A 20,112-nucleotide genomic window follows, 5' to 3' on the forward strand; every position below is an offset into this window, starting at 1 on the left:
ATTTCAGTATTTATCTTGTAAAAAGTCTAGGAACTTTATTTTTCCTCTCCTTTCTGCCAAAGTACATGTATACACATCATTTCCTGAATTGGTTAATCAGAGCTTTCTAACCAAAATAGAGCCACGGTCCAAGAAGTTTACAAGTACAGCCAAAATAGTGATTTCTTCTGCCTCATTGTGGCCCAAGTACCCAAGCTGACCACCTCCAAGAAAGAAGCTCCATCCATTTGCCACTGTACCTTACAAATATAATCAGTTTCTATTTGTGCCATGGAACAGGAAAGATTGGAAAGCACTGCTTCAAACCAATTCTTCTCACTGTTCCTTTTATACTGACTCCAATCTCTACATATGTGAATCAATAAATTAAATGTCACAGTCTGCTTTATCACTGGTCTAAGACCTATAAGAGTATCCAATAATTGTTGATGCTGCTTCGGCACAGATATATTCTAGGGTTCTTTTAGGAAATATCTTTTTAGAAAATTAAAAGTTGAACAGAAGAGGAGAGTTTCCTCTGAGGTAAACTTCCAAGGGCAACAATATAGATAATATAATTATTTTTACCACAGTAAGAGTTCTTCAATATTAAAACTACATTAGGCACACCTGAAACTAATATAACACTCTTTGTTAATGATATTGGAATTAAAATGATAAAAAAATAAAAGCAAAATTGACTGAGGAAAAAACCCACATTAAACATTCTATATAGTTTTAATCACTCAGGGTGGTGGGCAAAATTCAAATGGCCCCAGTGATTCTCACCCCCTGGTAGCCCCCACATGTTAGTGTAATTCCTACCTCTTGAGTGTGGGCAAGACCTGCAACTTGTTTCTAAGGGACAGAGCACAGCAAAGATGATATGTATGGTAGTTACATGGCAAAAGTGAATGGATATTGCACATACAGTTAAGGTCCCCATTCAGTTGATCTTCAGTTAGCCAAAAGGGTTATAAGCCTCTTAAAAGAGTATGTAGAGGTAGAGAAGCAACAGACCCCCTCTTTCTCTCCACTGCTGGCTATGAAGAAGCAAGCTGCCACAACTTCTACAGCCACCCAGAAATAAATTCTTCCAGCAGCCTTCCCTGAGTGAAACTCCAGATGAGAAAGCAGCCTAACACCTTGGTTTCAGACTTCTGAGGCAATCTGAAGAGAACTCAGCTAAGCCATGCCTGAACTCCTGATACACTGTGGGATGATGGATGTATATTGTTTTAAGCCACCAAATTTGTAGTAACTTGTTATACAGCAATAGATAGCCAACACAGAGGCAACCAGTTCAGGAAGCACTGCCCACACCTCACCTGTATTTCCATGCTCATTGGTTCCTCCAACAGATGGAGCAGTTGTTGTTTCTCTTGAGACAGCTGTTCTACAAGCTTCTCCTGGGAAGCCAGGCTTTGATGAAGTTCTTCAATTCTTCTGGAGCAAAGAAAAAGTAAGAACAATATTTACGGTCATGATACTATTATTGCCTTTATTTTTCAGCCCACTCCAAAGACAGCATGATGCAGTCCAGTTGGCTTTTACCTTTTTGATTCACTGAACTCTGATACTTATTTTAGAGACCCATGTATTCTCTGCCCTAGCCCCCACTATGTACACAAATTACTTTCTGCTTACATTTTCACCAGGTTCAAGGACCTCCTGAAGCTGACTCATGGATCTATAGACCGTACATATGTAACTCTTGGAATATGGACTCAGAAGCTTTGTTTCTGGTTGCTATTGTTCCACTCAAAAAATAATTTCTGGATAACCATGATGTAAACTCAACACACCCTACTAAATACCTGGTAATATAAAATTGGAAAACACGCAATCTCTGCTCTGTAGAAACTTTTTCTTATAAGATTTATTTATTATTTTAGAGAGAGTGGGAGGGAGGGGTAGATAAAGAGGGAGAGAGAGTCTCAAGCAGACTCCCAGCTGAGCACAGAGCCTGATGTGAGGCTCAATCCCACAGCCCTGAGAGCATAACCTGAGATCAAGAATTGGACACTCAACCGATGATACACCCAGGCACCCCTTGGCTCTGTAGAAACTTAAATTGTTTTGGTGTATTTGTGGAGTGGGGAGACAGAGCTACAAAAAATATATATAACAGGAAAAACAGGAAGAGACTGTAAGGAGTCTACCATGACAAGGTTATCTCCTGTATAATACTACACTGAGTGCTGCCATGGAACTATAGGAAGAAAGATAAAGGGAGGAGTCATTGAGCCTGGAGCAGTCTGGGGGAAGTTTAGGAGAAGAGATTTGGAAAACTGGACTGTTTTCCAGGTATACAGGGAGGATCCTGAACAAAGGAATGAAGCATAAAGATACAAGATATTTTGGGGGAAGAGTCATTGGAACAAAGGCTGGCAAGAAAGGTGATGGTGAGAGAAGAGGCTAGAAATTCAGACTAGGATTTAGGTTATCAGACTGCATGCCATGTTGAAGTATACAAACCACAGGTTCAAATCAATAGCTATTCCTCATCTGTTATATGCAAGGTACATCTTGCTGTTTCTCTTAGAGTACCAGAGATATATGTCCTTGGAAAACATGCTGGTACTAAATGAAATGTTTCCAGTTGTCATTATTCCTGTGTAGGCATGTAAGACAATGATAGTACTTTGGGAGGAAAATAGTTGGTAGAAAGGTGAGGAGTACCAGAAAGTCAAATAGGAAGCACATAGATAAGTTATAAATTAATTTATAAAGTTTAAATAAACTATAAATTTAAATTAATTATACATTAGTTATAAATTATAAACTAATTGAGGCTATGAGAATCAGCTAAGATATGTGGATGAGAAAGAACTTTAAAAATTTAAAAGACGGGGCACCTGGGTGACTCACTGTTTGAGCATCTGCCTTCGGCTCAGGTCGTGATCCTAGGGTCCTGGGATGGAGTCCCACATCAGGCTTCCCACAGGGAGCCTGCTTCTTCTCCTGCCTATATATCTGCCTCTCTCTGTGTGTGTCTCTCATGAATAAATAAATAAAATCTCTTAAAAAAATTAAAAAGTATCATGCAAATGCAAGCTGTAATAGTGATTAGGATGGTGAGGGGCACCTGGGTGGCTCAGTCAGTTAAGTGTCCAACTCTTGATTTTGGCCCAGGTCATGATCTCAGGGGTGAAATCGAGCCCTATGTCAGGGTCTAGGCTGGGTGTGGAGCCTGCTTAGGATTCTCTCTCTCCCTCTCCCTCCTCCTTTTATCCGCCCCTCCCCCCCCCCCACCCCGTCATGTTCTCTCTCTCTCAAAAAAAAAGTAATTATGATGATGAATGTGGATCCCTTATCAAATTCCTCATGGTATCTGTGCTAGAACATTTCTTTTTTCCAAGCCTCCAACCTTACTTTTCCCTTTGACCCTCAGTCTCTATAGATAATCTATTCTTCTACTTTACAAAGTTGGTAAGGCCATGTGATACAAACTCCCTAACTTATTGGTCACATGCACATATGTTTTCTTTTGTTTGTTTAACAAGTGTTTATTGGGATATGGACAAGAGTCTCAGGGAGTCTAGGAGGGAAGATCTGAAAGCAAATACAATGCCACACTGAGAACTGTACAATAACAGCTGTGTATATAAAACAAGGCAATGACATAAAGATTAATTCTGTTGTCACAAAAGCACTCACAGAAGTGACAACTAATGCCTAAGTAAGTTTTGAAGAATGAGCAGGAGTTCATAAGGATGGAAAAAGAGCAGATGTTTCCCACAGAAGGAAGAGTATGAGCAAAATCCAGGAGACCTGACATAACATCATTTGCTTCTGGAGGCAATGTGTGGATTTAGGGTTTAGATTCCTGCAATGCCTGTGGCCATGTTACACAACTCTCTAAATGCCAGTTGCTTCGATTATAAAGTATAATAATCCCTACCTCTGGAGTTATTAGGAGAATTAACATTCTAGTACTCAGCTGTATAGTAAGAGTGCAACAAACTTTAGTCATCATTATTATTATTAATCCTGCATCAGTGAAGTGTGAAGGGATCATGGTGGGGACGAGCCTGGGAGAAATCAGGAGTCAGATCATAAAAGGTTTTGATGGCTATGCTAAGGAGAATGGATTTTACCTCCTGAAGGTGTTGGAGGGCATTTTCTTTTATTTTTAATTTTTAAAGATTTATTTATTTATTTATTTGAGAGATAGTGTGTGTGCATGGGGGGAGGAGCTGAGGGATAGAATCTTCAGGTGGACTTCCCACTGAGTGCAAAGCCTGACATGGGGCTCATTCTCATGATCCATGAGATCATGACCTGGGCCAAAACCAACAGTTGGACACTTAACCAACTGAGCCACCCAGGTGCCCCTGGAGAGCATTTTAAATGACTCTGCTATGTCATTAGCAGATTTGTGTCTCAAAAAGACCAGATTACTCATTGTGGGTATATTGTGTGTTTTTTGCCTATTCAGTTAAAAACCACTAAAGGCTTTTTATGCCACCATAGTACCATGTATCTAAGACGCTAAATTATGTAGGCTGATATTATTGAATTTTCCATTTCAAAACTTCTCTAAATTGTTAGATTGCAATAAAATAGAGAGTGACAGGACTGGAAGTAAAGAAATAATTAGGGAGTTGCTGCATTAACCTAGACAGGGGTGATCTCAATTGCCCAATTACCTTTAGAAAAAAATTCAAGTTCCTTTTGGCTTACAGAGCCAGCACAATCAGACCTTATTCCCACTGCAGCTTGCCTCTCACTAGCCCTTCCCAGACCTATTTGCATACAACTATTTACTGCTGTAGTTCCATACAACTATTTGCTGGTCTTGAAATAAGCCCTTGCATCTGTCTCCCTTGCAGTTTCTCCATCTGCACAGAAATTTTCCCTTTCCCACCCATATCCTACACTATTTCTTTGAACTCCTATTCACTCTTCAAAACCAAGCTCAGATTTCAACTTCTGCAGGGAACTTTCAATGGCACCTTGCTTTTTAGTCTGGAAGCTTAGAGAACAGGCAAAAGACAAATGATGAATAGAGCACTAGAGGCACCTACTTGTCCCGCTGGGCCAGGGCCTCAGTGTATTGGTCAGGATTGACCTGGTCCATTGGTACCTCTTCCCTGTCATTGGCAACTCCCTTCAGTTTCTCTGATAGCTCCAGGTTACATTCTTTCTCAGCTTCCACCAGAGCTGCCATCCGTGCAGCCTCATTCTTTGCTAGCCTGGATTCCTGCAAAAAAAGAACAAAAACAGAGAGGCTGCAAAGTCCCACCTAGGTTAGGAGCCCAAGGCTGTGGACACTTGAGTTTGGGAAGGAAAGTAGAGAGAGAAAAGGTGAATGTCAGGAGGCAGAGCAGTAGGGAAATAGATGAAAGGGGACCTGTAGCCATGGATCTCTGGAAGTCCTACTCACCTCCTGCAGAAGCTGGATCTTATTCTCCAGGAGCTCGTAAACATGCTCCGTCTCCTGCTGTCTCTCTTCAAACTGACGCCGGAGCTCAGCTTCATTATGGCTGTTGAGATTCTCCACATCAGCCCTAAAACCACAAAGCATTTGCCAGTCAGAGCTAGTCATATAGCAAAAGGACCCAGTAAGGTAGTTTCAATAATTCAGAGTCACACTGATGAGAAGAAAAATGAAGCATTTTCCCCTGTGCAATTATTTGTAGAACTGTTCTTTCCAAACTTCTCAGATAATTTTTCAGGAACTCTAATTTTTTTGTTGCTTGTCAATCAGAATATACCTGACTTCCTAGAGGCTTCATTTTTGCTATTGCTTCAAGAGGAGAATCTTTATTTTTTTTAATTTATTTTTTATTGGTGTTCAATTTGCCAACATATAGAATAACACCCAGTGCTCATCCCATCAAGTGCCCTCCTCAGTGCCCGTCACCCAGTCACGCCACCCCCCGGGCACTTCCCTTTCTACCTTCCCTAGTTCGTTTCCCAGAGTTAGGAGTCTCTCATGTTCTAAGAGGAGAATCTTTCATTTGGGAGGTGGACAGTCATCAAACAGTTCAGAATTCAACATCCATGTTCATCTATCTCTGGTTTCTTCCATTTAGACTGTTCTCCCAGAGCACTTTGTTAATTCCCTGCCTTTCTTGCTATTTGAATTTAAAGTGTTCCATTTAGGGTGCTGAGACAGAATATCCATTTGGACAGCCACAGAAATGTTCTCCTCTTTTAGAGCTAATAACCCATAGGCTGTTCTGAATCTGAGCTATCCAGTTTTCCCATGTTCCTATGCAGAGAACAGACATTTAATCTATGAAGCTCATGGTTCTGGCCCAGCTTTGCTTCTCTGATGTCCTTAGGAATGAATGTCCAGGCACTAACATGAAGCGGGTAAGGTATCACCAGCTTATTTATAGCTAACAACAGCTGCCCTTGGATGTCTGAGGATTAACAATTCGGAGGCAATATCAGGTGCTGAATGATCTTAATTCCGGTTTGGTTTTATTCCTGTTTTAAGCCATTTGTTGACAACCATGGACTATCTTCTTGTTCTCAAGGCAGAGAACAGTATTAAGCATTCATAGGTTCATAACAAATCAAAACTGCTCTATCCAAGCCCAGGTACTTTAATATTTGACCCATACGGTTGTGCCTATAAAGACCAAAGGAGGCTTTCCCAAAGATTATGGATTCTTTGGTTGATAATGAACACTACTCAGCACCATCTCAGAGGCTATATTTATCTTGAGTTCCCATGTCATTATACAGATTGGGAGGATAGGCAGAGGATCTTGGTTTTACAAGGGACACAACTCAAGAAAATAACCCAAGACTTGTAAATACACAGACCTCAGGAATCATCAACTTTGACTTTGACTTCATATTCCTTGACAAATGCAACAGACAAAAGTTAACTACAATATCTTGAGAATGGAAGTTATACATTTTCTAAGTAACTTGGCAAGGAATGCCTGATTTAATGGGCTACAGCTGTTGTAAAAGGGCCTTGAACTTGATGCCAAAAGATGTGGTCTCTGACACTTATTTGAGAAGACTTTAACGGACCTTAGTTTTCTCATTTCTAAAAATGGTATAATGCCACCTAGTTAAAAGTTGAACTGACATAAAACATTTTTTAAAAGCATCACACGAATCTCAAAATTTATTTCTCAATCTAAGTTTTCCTAAAGTCTATTAGCTCATTTAATGACTTAGTAAGTCCTTAGTAATACCAGCATCATGTGTCTGGTTTTAAGTATTCTGATCTTGCTGGACTGTCATTCTAAATATCAAGAAATACTGTAGAGACAGAAAGAAAGCCAGATCAGATTGAATGTATACTGATACCGGGATAAAATCTAAAAAGTATTTTTAATAGCTACTTTATCAATATTTGTCATTGAAAAGTAAGGGGTTTTTAATTATAGAAACTATAAATTAAAAAAATAACTATTTGGGATGGCAGGGTGACTCAGTGGTTGAGCATCTGCCTTAGGCTCAGAGTGTGATCCTGGAGTCCCAGGATCGAGTTCCGCATGGGGCTCCCCGCAGGGAGCCTGCTTCTCCCTCTGCCTATGTCTCTGCCTCTCTCTCTTTCTCTCTGTGTCTCTCATGAATAAATAAATAAAACCTTCTTTTTAAAAAGTACTATTTTAACACTACAAACATATATAAAGAAAAACAGAAACAAGTCTTCTGCCCACCAAAAACCCTAATCTCACTTTTGTGATACAAGTAATGTTAAAGAGTTTGGCATATAACCCTCCAGTTTTTGTCTATGCATAATCAAGCAAACATATAGACACAGAAGGGACTGTTTGTCTTTACACAAAGGGACTTATATCATAAATACCACCTTGCACATTTCCCCTTTGCCCAGTCTATCAGGGACTTCACAGAAAAATAATAATATAGAGCTAACTCATTCTTGTAAATGCATAATATTCCACAATATGGTTACATCAAATGTTTTCAACCATTGCCCTGTTGATGGATAGCTATTTCTTTTTTTTTTTTTAATTGGTGTTCAATTTACTAACATACAGAATAACACCCAGTGCCCGTCACCCATTCACTCCCACCCCCCGCCCTCCTCCCCTTCTACCACCCCTAGTTCGTTTCCCAGAGTTAGCAGTCTTTACGTTCTGTCTCCCTTTCTGATATTTCCCACACGTTTCTTCTCCCTTCCCTTATATTCCCTTTTACTATTATTTATATTCCCCAAATGAATGAGAACATATAATGTTTGTCCTTGTCCGACTGACTTACTTCACTCAGCATAATACCCTCCAGTTCCATCCACGTTGAAGCAAATGGTGGGTATTTGTCATTTCTAATAGCTGAGTAATATTCCATTGTATACATAAACCACATCTTCTTTATCCATTCATCTTTCGTTGGACACCGAGGCTCCTTCCACAGTTTGGCTATCGTGGCCATTGCTGCTAGAAACATCGGGGTGCAGGTGTCCCGGCGTTTCATTGCATTTGTATCTTTGGGGTAAATCCCCAACAGTGCAATTGCTGGGTCGTAGGGCAGGTATATTTTTAACTGTTTGAGGAACCTCCACACAGTTTTCCAGAGTGGCTGCACCAGTTCACATTCCCAACAACAGTGTAAGAGGGTTCCCTTTTCTCCGCATCCTCTCCAACATTTGTTGTTTCCTGCCTTGTTAATTTTCCCCATTCTCACTGGTGTGAGGTGGTATCTCATTGTAGTTTTGATTTGTATTTCCCTGATGGCAAGTGATGCAGAGCATCTTCTCATATGCATGTTGGCCATGTCTATGTCTTCCTCTGTGAGATTTCTGTTCATGTCTTTTGCCCATTTCATGATTGGATTGTTTGTTTCTTTGGTGTTGAGTTTAATAAGTTCTTTATAGATCTTGGAAACTAGCCCTTTATCTGATATGTCATTTGCAAATATATTCTCCCATTCTGTAGGTTGTCTTTGAGTTTTGTTGACTGTATCCTTTGCTGTGCAAAAGCTTCTTATCTTGATGAAGTCCCAATAGTTCATTTTTGCTTTTGTTTCTTTTGCCTTCGTGGATGTATCTTGCAAGAAGTTACTATGGCCGAGTTCAAAAAGGGTGTTGCCTGTGTTCTTCTCTAGGATTTTGATGGAATCTTGTCTCACATTTAGATCTTTCATCCATTTTGAGTTTATCTTTGTGTATGGTGAAAGAGAGTGGTCTAGTTTCATTCTTCTGCATGTGGATGTCCAATTTTCCCAGCACCATTTATTGAAGAGACTGTCTTTCTTCCAATGGATAGTCTTTCCTCCTTTATCGAATATTAGTTGCCCATAAAGTTCAGGGTCCACTTCTGGATTCTCTATTCTGTTCCACTGATCTATGTGTCTGTTTTTGTGCCAGTAGCACACTGTCTTGATGACCACAGCTTTGTAGTACAACCTGAAATCTGGCATTGTGATGCCCCCAGATATGGTTTTCTTTTTTAAAATTCCCCTGGCTATTCGGGGTCTTTTCTGATTCCACACAAATCTTAAAATAATTTGTTCTAACTCTCTGAAGAAAGTCCATGGTATTTTGATAGGGATTGCATTAAACGTGTATATTGCCCTGGGTAACATTGACATTTTCACAATATTAATTCTGCCAATCCATGAGCATGGAATATTTTTCCATCTCTTTGTGTCTTCCTCAATTTCTTTCAGAAGTGTTCTATAGTTTTGAGGGTATAGATCCTTTACATCTTTGGTTAGGTTTATTGGATAGCTATTTCTAGTTTTTTCGCCATTATAAACAATGAGGTAGTAAACACCCTTCTGTATTTATTCTTTCATATTCGTGTTTTTTTTTTTTAATTTAATCATGAGAGACACACAGAAAGAGGCAGAGATATAGGCAGAAGGAGAAGCAGGTTCCCTGCGGGGAGCCTGATGTGGGACTGGATCCCAGAACCCTGGGATCATGACATGAGCCAAAGGCAGAGGCTTAACCACTCAGCCACCCAGGTGCCCCACTTACACTCTTATTTCTAAAGGACAGATTCCTTCTAGAGATTATTTGGTCAAAGGAAATGTGCATCTTTCACTTTGGTAGGTAGTGCCACAAACCAAAAATGTGGCCATAATTCAAACTCTCATCTACAGTGTATGAGAGTGCCCATTTCCCCCTAAATCTTTGTCAGCCATTGATGTTATTAGCAGATTGTTGAATAGGGAGTTTATAATCTTAGGCCCAGTGAATTTCCAATCTACCTCAAGGCCTGTCGGATTTAGTAACAGCGAGAGCCAAAGGAAAGGAAAGCACATTGTTTTACTTCTTCAACTGGCCATTTCATCCACATGCCAGAGTTAGGGTGAAGGAATTCGGTCCCAATTCTAAAGCTCTGAGATTAATAAACCAGACTCTGAAAAGAACCAAGAGCTCAACCGGTTCAAACAGCAACTCACCACGTTTTATCTAGATGCTGTTTCTTGTCCTGGAGTTCCCGTTTCAGGCTCTCTACTTCAACCTTCAGCTCGATGTTCTGAAAAGCACAGAGGCATTGATCATTATTTTTTTTTTTTTTTTTTTTAATTTATGATAGGCACACAGTGAGAGAGAGAGAGAGAGAGGCAGAGACACAGGCAGAGGGAGAAGCAGGCTCCATGCACCGGGAGCCCGACGTGGGATTCGATCCCGGGTCTCCAGGATCACGCCCTGGGCCAAAGGCAAGCGCTAAACCGCTGCGCCACCCAGGGATCCCGGCATTGATCATTATTAACTGTCACAGACCCTCTATCATGGAACCAGGTTCCTTTGGTTTTGCCTTAGTCCACAGCTTCTCATCTTATCCCAGTTCTCTTCATGACCCATGACATAAATGAGATTCAGATGGGTCAGTAATTCGGTCAAGGATAAATGGACTATACAGTTTCGAGATTTCCCCGGAGCTACTTATCTGTTTTTCCAAGCCATTCATTATTGCCCCTGGATGATGAACACCACCAAAGCCTGTTTGTTTTCTAAACCATCAGAGGATAGCGTGTATATTAAAGTAATTTTTTCTTACTAATATAAGTCTGCTTCTGAAAACCAAATTGCTGAATATAGAATTATATTCTAAACATAACTGGGGATTTAATTATTTAAAGAAATCATGTGAACATTTTTTAAAACAATATGGTTCCTTTATCTTTGAATTGGATTTTCATAAATTGCATTTGCTGAATGTGATAGGGGATTCTGACAGCAAATCTGTACAGGAGACCATTTTTGTTGAGATGAAACAGCAGTAAATTATGACTTGACAAACAGAAAAAAGGAAATAAAACCATTCCAAGAGAAATAAAATATGGACAGAGATTTGTTGAAATGTTTTCCATGGAACATTCAGTACAGCTTGAGCGGCCTGGTGTATGGTGAAGGGTGGGAAATCAGTACAGAAAATAGTTTTCAACTAGTTTGTGAAAGCCATGTTAAGACGCCTGAATAGTAGTCGGTAGAGAACAAGAACTCATCAGGGAGCTTTAAGCAAAATATTGCCATGATCCGGTCTGCGTTGAGGAAGGAGTTTACAGTAGACATAAAAAAGAAGAATGAGTCAGGAAGCAACTGCTCAGAAAAGACAGGGACTGTCTGAGGCCAAAGAGGTATAGGGAGAAAGACTCAAAAGGCATTTCCAAATCCATGGGGCTTGCTGGTTTGTGAGGGAGAGAGAGAGAGAGAGAGAGAGAGAGAGGAGCAGACAATGCTGAGAGTAATGCATACTATTAACTAAAAGAGGGTACAGAAAAAGAGGAGCAGGTTTGTAGGGGAACCTGAGAGTCTAAAAATACTAGTCAAGGATTTGCTTTATTAAGGCTTAGAGCTGAGCTACACAGAGATGAGTTAGCCCCTTCCCTGAATACATAGGATTAAACAGGGAAAATTGCATCAATACTATGTTATGGACTCTATCATGTGCAACCCAGTTTTCCCCCAGGTATACTGTGGTTGCTTTCTTTTTAAATGAAGATAATAATGTCTATTCCACAAGGGGTTTTGTGTACAGATTCAATGTGATAAGGTACATAATACACCTTAAATACCTGGAATCACTTGAACTCTGTGTTGCACACAGCTGCTCAACAACCTTTGTTCACTGGCTAACTAGTACCAGTCAAGAGATCTCAGCCTCACTGGGAAAAATATTTAAATATAAAGGAAGAATAAATGGAATGCTAACTACAGTGGAATTAAAAGAGTAAAAAAGAGGATGGGAAATGGAGGATGCAAAATCAGTGGGCTCTGTCTGTTCCAAATCCTAGATAAGAAAACGAAGGGCAGCCCGGGTGGCTCAGCGGTTTAGCGCCTGCCTTCAGCCCAGGGCCTGATCCTGGAGAACCGGGATCCAGTTCCACGTCAGGCTCCCTGCATGGAGCCTGCTTCTCCCTCTGCCTGTGTCTCTGCTGCTCTCTGTCTCTCTCTCTCTCTCTCATTAATAAATAAATAAAATCTTAAAAAAAAAAAAGAAAAAAGAAAATGAAGTCATTATGTGAATTAATGTGGCAAAAGATTCCAGGTCTCTCATTTGAAAAATAAGGAAATTGAAACTCTAAGATAAAAACAAAAATTGAGTCCAGCATTCCATATTTGGTTCAGTATTTCAACCAGAGAGCAGCCCAGGAAGCACTGCCAATTTTTGCTTGATTTAGTAGAATGTGGTAAATTATAGAATTAGGGAATGTTTTACATTAGGCAGTAAGTATAGTGGTCAAGAGCGTAGGCCTTGAAACTGAGAAGAGGGCTTGGCAAGCCACCTACCCTCTCTAAAAGCCTCAATTTCCTTGTCTATCAAAGGAGAAGCATAATGGCACCTCTCTTATTAGGGTATTAAGATTAAGCGGAATGATGTACAAGACATACATTGCACAATACATGGCATGCAGTAAGCATTCAGAAAATGTTTGTTATTATTAACTATAAAAACAAGAATTTACCCTCCCTGACTGGCTTAGTGAACTTCTCAGTCAGTCACATGTTAAACTAATGCTGTCATGGAAAGGAAAGAAAATTACTACACCAAAGGTAGGCTACTCCAGACCCCTGCACACAAATACCCACCCAATTTGAATAGTCTTCACATGAGCTTTATCCTTCTGAGATAAGTAGAAAACAGAAAGGAAGAGAAAGAAAAGAAAAGAAGAAATAGGAAAGACGAAAAATAGAATTACTTCTCCAGCAGGCTTTGGCATTAGGTCTACTCAGACAATAAAGTTTATAAGGCTCATGCTGAACTGCTAAAATAGTTTCATTTCCACAAAACTAGATCCTAAATCTTATGATTAGTTATTCCAGTGGATCAAAGTACTTGTAAAATCTACCACTTGGAAATGCAAGTACATACCAATTTACAGCATTATGGTCTAACCCTTCTGTAACCACTTTCTGCAGAAAAATCTGCATGGTTTACCACATTTATCCATTCTTTGTTAGCAAATATTCATATGTAAATTGTTCAATTCTAAGTACAGCCAGAGTGGATCCTAAATTAACTGCATCTGCTTATCTTATCACCAAGTCTTGTCAGCTCTTTGTCAAGATATCTGAGGAATTTTTTTAAAAAGATTTTATTTATTTATTCATGAAAGACAGAGAGAGAGAGAGGCAGAGGCACAGGCAGAGGGAGAAGCAGGCTCCATGCTGGGAGCCTGATGTGGGACTCGATCTCCATCTCGGGACTCCAGGATCACGCCCTGAGCTGAAGGCAGGCACCAAACCCCTGAGCCACCCAGGGATCCCCTGAGAAAAATTTTATACTCAAAAAAGGAGCAGCAGGGCTGGCGGGTAGAGGGCCTCTTTTTCTACATGTCCCCAGAGGAGTATTCACTCATCTAACTAAAGGAAAAGTTTCACTGATGAAGCTAAAATTAAATGACTGGAAGTACAATAAACCCTCATTATAATGTCAAGACCTAGAGCTTGAGAACTAAACTAATGATGAGTTTATAGATTTACTATGTTTAATCAGACTTTCTCTGTGTTGCAACTTGTCTTGTTTCCAGAAATGTCATGTGACCAGGGTGTTAACAGCAAGCAATGTTAAACACAGGATTCTTCTGACCTGATTTCCACCCTGGTTTTTACTGCAAAGTTCAACACAGAACTGGGCTAAGAGTGACCAGTGGTAACCAATTACCTAACTCCTCTCCAAGGTTTCAATTTTAACTGTACAAATTGATCCACTGCTCATAACTTCATATTCATGCATGTGTTTGTGTGTGTTTTTATTAATCTTCAATCACCTTGAAGACAGGGACTATGCCTTATTTTGTATCTCTCATAACTTGCTGCTGGGGTAAGAGCAGGCACTTAAGAGAAAAAAAAAGCTGGACAGCAAACATTCATTGATAAAATCAGCAAGTAAAAAAAAAATCAGCAAGTAAACTATGTGCTAGAGATTAAAGGTCGCTAAAACCAAAGTTCTTCCCATTGTAGTTCTTGATCTCAGGAAATTCTGAGTGTAGTAAAATGAGAACTGGTGAGTGAAAGAAATGGGTATCACATCTTTCACTCATCTTTCAGTGAGTGAAAGAAATGGGTATCACATCTTTGCAAGACAGCAGGTTATAAGCCAGAGAGGAGCACAACCTCCCATATAATAGCACTTATTTGGAACAAAAATAAATATGGCCAGATCTCACTTTAAATCAATTCTGTAAACTAAAAGAATTCAAGAAGAAATAGGCTAGCAGGAGGAAGAGTCTCAAAATCTTGTGGGCATTATTCAAAGTGAAAACTAACTCTAAGTAGGTGAGTTTTATTTTAAAATCTTTTCTTTTGAGAACTGCATCTCATCTAGAAAAAGTATAGTTCATAAATATTTTTTGCATATAGAGGAAATGTCTTTTCTGGACCTCTCTGATACCAGTGGGGCAAAGGCATAGCTCTATAAAACAGGGTGAAGTATTATTTTCATAAGGGGTTCTTTGTGTCCTGACCAAGGGACAAATGAGTGGTCCCTACAAATCCCCAGAAACGTATTGTAGTAGCTTCCAAGTGATTTCTTTGTAGATGAAGTTGTTTTCCATTCACCTAGTTTTATTTTTTTTTTAGATTTTATTTATTTATTCATGAGACACACACACAGGGAGAGGCAGAGACATAGGCAGAGGGAGAAGCAGGCTCCCTGTGGTCACTGTGTGACCTTGGACTAGTCATCCCCAAAACTTTGTTTTTATACAATTAATTTAAATCAGAGCTTTTCCCTCTTGCCCATAAGAATTATTATTACACAGCCTGCACTGCTCATCTCAGTTGATGTGAGACACCTAGTCAGAAAGTGTTCAAATCCAAAATGTAATGTGCTTAGACCCTAGGGTAGAGGAAAGACTCTATTCAGTCCCTATCTTTCTAAAGTCATCCACTAGCATGGTTAAGCCCCAAAATGGACACATAGGTTGCCCCAACATGTGACAAGTGTCCTTTGTTGTCAGGGAAAGGCAATAAGGCAGTGTCTTCAATCTCAGTAACCAGAAGACTACAAGACAATGGCACTCTTCTGCCAGTCAGTATCTCATCCCCCAAAGGGATGGAAAAAACCAAGTGGGAAAGTTTCAGCTTATACAATACAAAATACAAGGATCCACATCCTAATAACAAAACTTCTCTATTCAGGTCACTCTTTCAAGCCCTACCCACACCAGTTCTTAGCAGAGGCCTGAAAACAATACCATTTCCTTTCTAGCCCAGTTTACCTTGGTTAGACAAGCAAGGACTGAATTGGCATTGAGGCAGTAGATGGGTTCTCAGGTGATAGGGTATTTGGACAGATGCAGTCAGGGCTCAGTGTGTGTGTGTGTGTGTGTGTGTGTAAACAAGAAAGAGAGAGACAGAAAGGACATAAAGGGTGCTCACTGGGTAGCTGACTTATGAGATTTGTTTACTCATTTGTACTTTCATCCAGTTAGTTACCGAGGACTTACTTTGGATGGGCAAGGTACTGGAAAGAGCAAGGCAGGCATAATCACAGTCCTCAGGGGATTTACAGCTATAGAGGCAATTAACCAGATGATTATAATAATAAAGTGTGACAAGCAGAGGAGACCTAAGGGCACCTGGCTGGCTCAGTCAGTGGAGCATGCAATAGTTGACCCCACGTTGGGGGGGGGGGGGGGGTACTTAAAAACGAAATCTTAAAAAACAAAACGAAACAGATGAGAGCATCAGCTGAATGGAAATGCACACATGTGAGAGGTGTAAATGGCAGCACAGGCACACATCCTGTAACTTCTAGCTTTCCAAAGAAACACTCCGAGACTCAACTCAGATATGTCCTAACTTGGGTTGCCCTTCCTCTCAGCTCCCTCATTTTAATCGGTCAGGGAGGAGGGCTATAAATCTGAAACTACAGAGCTGCCAGGGAAAATAAAGGAGGTGGTACTCAGGGCAGTGGTATGGTACAATGCAGTGTATGTAGAAGCGGCTTTTAGGTAAACAGGCTTGAGTGATGGAAGGTAGAAAGGCCCACAGGGACCCCCTGGGTGAATACAAACAGGCCTATCAGGTGACCCACTTCAACATATGACCAATGGACTACTTACAACCAGTTAGTTACCAAAAAAGGGAAGATTCCATACGTGGCCATACCTCCTCACCCTCTGACTTTAAATACGGCCCCCACCCACTGCCTCCGTGCAGACAGCCTCTCCTCTGCGGTCCTGCCTGCCCCCCGCCGCGCTCCCTTGCGGTGTATTCAATAAACTTCTATCTCCTTTGTTCTGCTTCAAGTGAATCCTTTCACTGTCTGTCACAGGCTTCCACCCAATCTTCACCTCACATTTAAGGGCCCCCGTCCAATCAAGAGACACCCCATTTAGACACCACAGTGTAGACTTTACAACTAAACCATCCTGGGTTCAAATACAAACTCTTTCACATTCTCTTATGTTGAATCACATCAAAGTGCAAATATTCAACTATTTTTTACAGTTTCACAGTTTCACATAGTTCATTATCTACATTCCAGAGGTAAAACCATATAACCCAAGTTTTAGTTGCTTCAGGTGCTAATAGCACTACCTTTCAGGTATTGAAAAATTATATTGAGAATTAAAGAAAAAGATGTAAGTGAAGACACTTGACTTATGGTGGGTGTTCAATAAACATTAAGTAAGATGCATAGGAAGGAGAGAGAGAGAGCTCTTTCTGGCCAACCCTGAGTTTGGGAACCCAAGAAAAGATGAAGGGAAATGGGCCACCTGGGGGGCTCAATTGGTTAAGTGTCTGACTCTTGATCTCAGCTCAGGTCTTGATCTCAGAGTCATGAGTTCAAGCCCTATGTTGGGCTTCACGCTGGGCAGGGAGCCTACTTTTTAAGTAAGAAAAAGAAGTGACTTTCGATTTTGATGGTGCGGGAGCCTGCAGGGGAAAGGGAGAGGCAGGGAGTTCATGAGAAATCTCTGTACCTTCTGCTCATTTTTGCTGTGCACCTAAAACTGCACTAAAAGATAAAGTCTATTTAAAAATATTGAGGAAAATATGAGAGGTGTCTTGGGCTTGTTTTATTTAGACTCTGAGATCAGAGCTCCCAATATACACACTGCCTTGGTGTTCATACTGTTCTGTAACTTAAACCCTTCTCAGCCACCCTAAAAATCTTGGTGGAGTCCCAGCAGCCTCTGTTGATCTGGCCCAACTGAGCTGGCAAGTGAGAAAACATACACATAAATATCAATGATCTCAGTGATTCTCTCCCCCTACCAGCACATTCCTTAGCAGGATGAATCTCTCTCACTTGGCTGGAGCTTCTCCGTTCACAAATAGGCCTGGTTGGGCTTAATTTAGCAAAGTGCAGGCCTCCTGTTAAAGTCAGGGGTGAAGAAAAAAAAAAAAAAAGTCAGGGGTGAGGCTAGAGCCCCTGCAATCCCCAGGACACCTTGTGTGTAGACAGGAATCCAGCCCCACTGAAGGGGCTGAAAGGCTTACTCTGAATGATTTGTTTCCTTCAGCTATTCAGGAAGGGGAGCTCAGGGGAACCATCCTGTGCTTTCTTTGACTTCTCTTTGGGCAGCAGGTATAGAATTGGGATAAGTAAAAATTTACTTTGGAGTTAAAAGTATAAAAACTATATTAATTTTTCTACAGACAAATCGGTGCACAGGACAAGAGGAACAAAGGAGAACAGTAGAAAAACTTCAGAGCAGGCAAAGGGAGGATTAAGGGACGATAGATTGCAGACTTGGTTTTGATTTGCATTGCTGTTCCAAAGTACAAAAATACCTTCAAAGGCCTAATAGAAGAGAAAAAGAAGATATACCAATGGAGTGTTGGTGAGGCAACTTTGCTCTGCTAAGGAGAGCAGCATCCTAGGAGAGCAACAAAATGGACAGACTCATTGAACATCACATTCCGTTCAATCTGGCTTGCTCACCTGCCTCTGAAAGAAGGAATGGAAGCAAAAATAACTATTGTAAGCATGAGTTTACTTTCTGTTTGTTCTTGTTTTGTGGATGGTGGTAACACCCAAAGGAAATAAGGTTTGTAAAGCTACTCAGAAATGACACAAGTGCAAGGTTGTGATGTTAATAAAAACTTAATATAAAAAAAAAAAAACCTTACTATTTTAAAGTTACCATGGCATCTAACATGATCTGACATTCATGTCCAAATTCAGCTCTCGGGATCCCTGGGTGGCGCAGTGGTTTAGCGCCTGCCTTTGGCCCAGGGCGCGATCCTGGAGACCCAGGATCGAATCCCACGTCGGGCTCCCGGTGCATGGAGCCTGCTTCTCCCTCTGCCTGTGTCTCTGCCTCTCTCTCTCACTGTCTGCCTATCATAAATTAAGAAAAAAAAAAAATTAAAAAAAAAAATTCAGCTCTCAATTCTGGATTGATACTTGCTTTGAAGTATTCTCCAAAAAGGATAAAGCCACTCATTGGTGTTCTGCCAAGCGCAGGACAAAGTCCATTTCTCACACTGAAGCTTGCATTACAAACTGGAACAAAGTTCTAGCACCTGGCAGTCACTCCTTGGAAGCCTAGCTGTGTCCTGAAGCTAGGTGCTATGACCAGGTAATTCTTCTGAAGTTATACCTCTGCTTTGGACCAGGAACAGCACTTAGACTGTAGATTCCAAGCTGTTGGAATTGTCCAGGATGGCAACCACAAACCACACACATGTAGCTACTGAAGCCCTGAGATATCACTAGTCCAAACTGAGATGTAATACACATTGGGCTGCAAAAACTAACCACAACTAAAGAATATATAAAATCTCAATAATTTTCAAATATTGATTCATGTTGAAGTGGTAATATTTTAAATATATTAACATTAATTTCATGTGTTTCTTTTTACTTCTTTTGTAATATAGCCACTAGAAAACTATAAGTACATTTGTGGCTCGTATTATACTTCTGTTAGACGGTGCTGCTCTGTAAGATGTTAGGTAAAAGATATACTAGTTTGAAGTACATTGCATGAAGATATGCTCTGACCTGCATCACAGTTAGTTCTGTGGTATAAGAGCACCTTTCAGAGTTTTTATGCAGTTGTGGCATTCATCAAACAACAAAATACAGAAATGACTCCAGCCAATAATAAGTGAAGCAAAATTATCTGGGGGAGAGGGTGGTGGTGATAAGAGGTGATACCAGGTGACTTGAAGAAGTCAGATCACACGGGTGCCTGGGTGGCTCAGTTGGTTAAGTTTCTGCTTTTGGCTCGGGTCATGATCCCAGGGTCCTGGGATTGAGCCCTATGTTGGGCTCCCTGCTCAGTGGGGAGACTGATTCTCCCTCCCCTTCTCCCTGTGCCCCCTACTTGTACCTCCCACTACTGGAGCTCTTGAGTCTAACTTACCTCTCTCTCTCAAGTAAATATATAAAACCTTAAAAAAAAAAAAAGATCACAGTATTAACCAAACTATGTCGACAGTAAAATCCAAGTGTCAGGAAGGCAGGCCCCCTCTGTCTTCTCACCATTGTGTCCTCATCACTAGCACAGTGCCCATAAACACAGAAGATGATTATATATTTATCAAATGAAAAGATGTTCAATTTAAAAATATAACCCAAACAATTCTCACCATCAATAATTTCCTCATCTTACACTTTCTTTTCTCAATTTGTTGGCTTTCTACTTCTGCCAACCCTCGGAGAGACTGCTCAGTTCTAGGAGGTTTACCTGGAATACCAGCTTTTGGATCTCTCAGGTGGAGGAAATAGCAAAGACAGTCCCCTTTCTACCTTTTCTGTACAGATCAGCCTCACC

The 20,112-nt window shown here is 40.6% G+C and overlaps 1 protein-coding gene across 27 annotated transcripts in view; it reads right to left on the bottom strand.

Moving 5' to 3' along the window:
- The window catches only part of PDE4DIP (phosphodiesterase 4D interacting protein), a 223,239-nt gene that overhangs the window by 101,527 nt on the left and 101,600 nt on the right, over positions 1–20,112 (bottom strand). For 24 of the 27 annotated variants that reach the window (XR_012004105.1, XR_012004104.1, XM_072769526.1 and 21 more), the window contains 4 exons: positions 10,330–10,406; positions 5,369–5,492; positions 5,010–5,185; positions 1,308–1,425 (listed from right to left, as the gene is read on the bottom strand). Coding sequence is in view for 25 of the 27 variants with exons in the window: in XM_072769526.1 (XP_072625627.1) it covers positions 1,308–1,425; positions 5,010–5,185; positions 5,369–5,492; positions 10,330–10,406 (495 nt within the window). In the remaining 2 variants the exon portion in view is untranslated. The remainder of the gene's footprint in view (positions 1–1,307; positions 1,426–5,009; positions 5,186–5,368; positions 5,493–10,329; positions 10,407–20,112) is intronic. The other 3 variants (XM_072769527.1, XM_072769523.1, XM_072769541.1) reach the window with 1 other exon arrangement.

This window comes from Canis lupus, chromosome 12 (genome assembly GCF_048164855.1).
Source record: "Canis lupus baileyi chromosome 12, mCanLup2.hap1, whole genome shotgun sequence".
Taxonomy (NCBI): domain Eukaryota; kingdom Metazoa; phylum Chordata; class Mammalia; order Carnivora; family Canidae; genus Canis; species Canis lupus.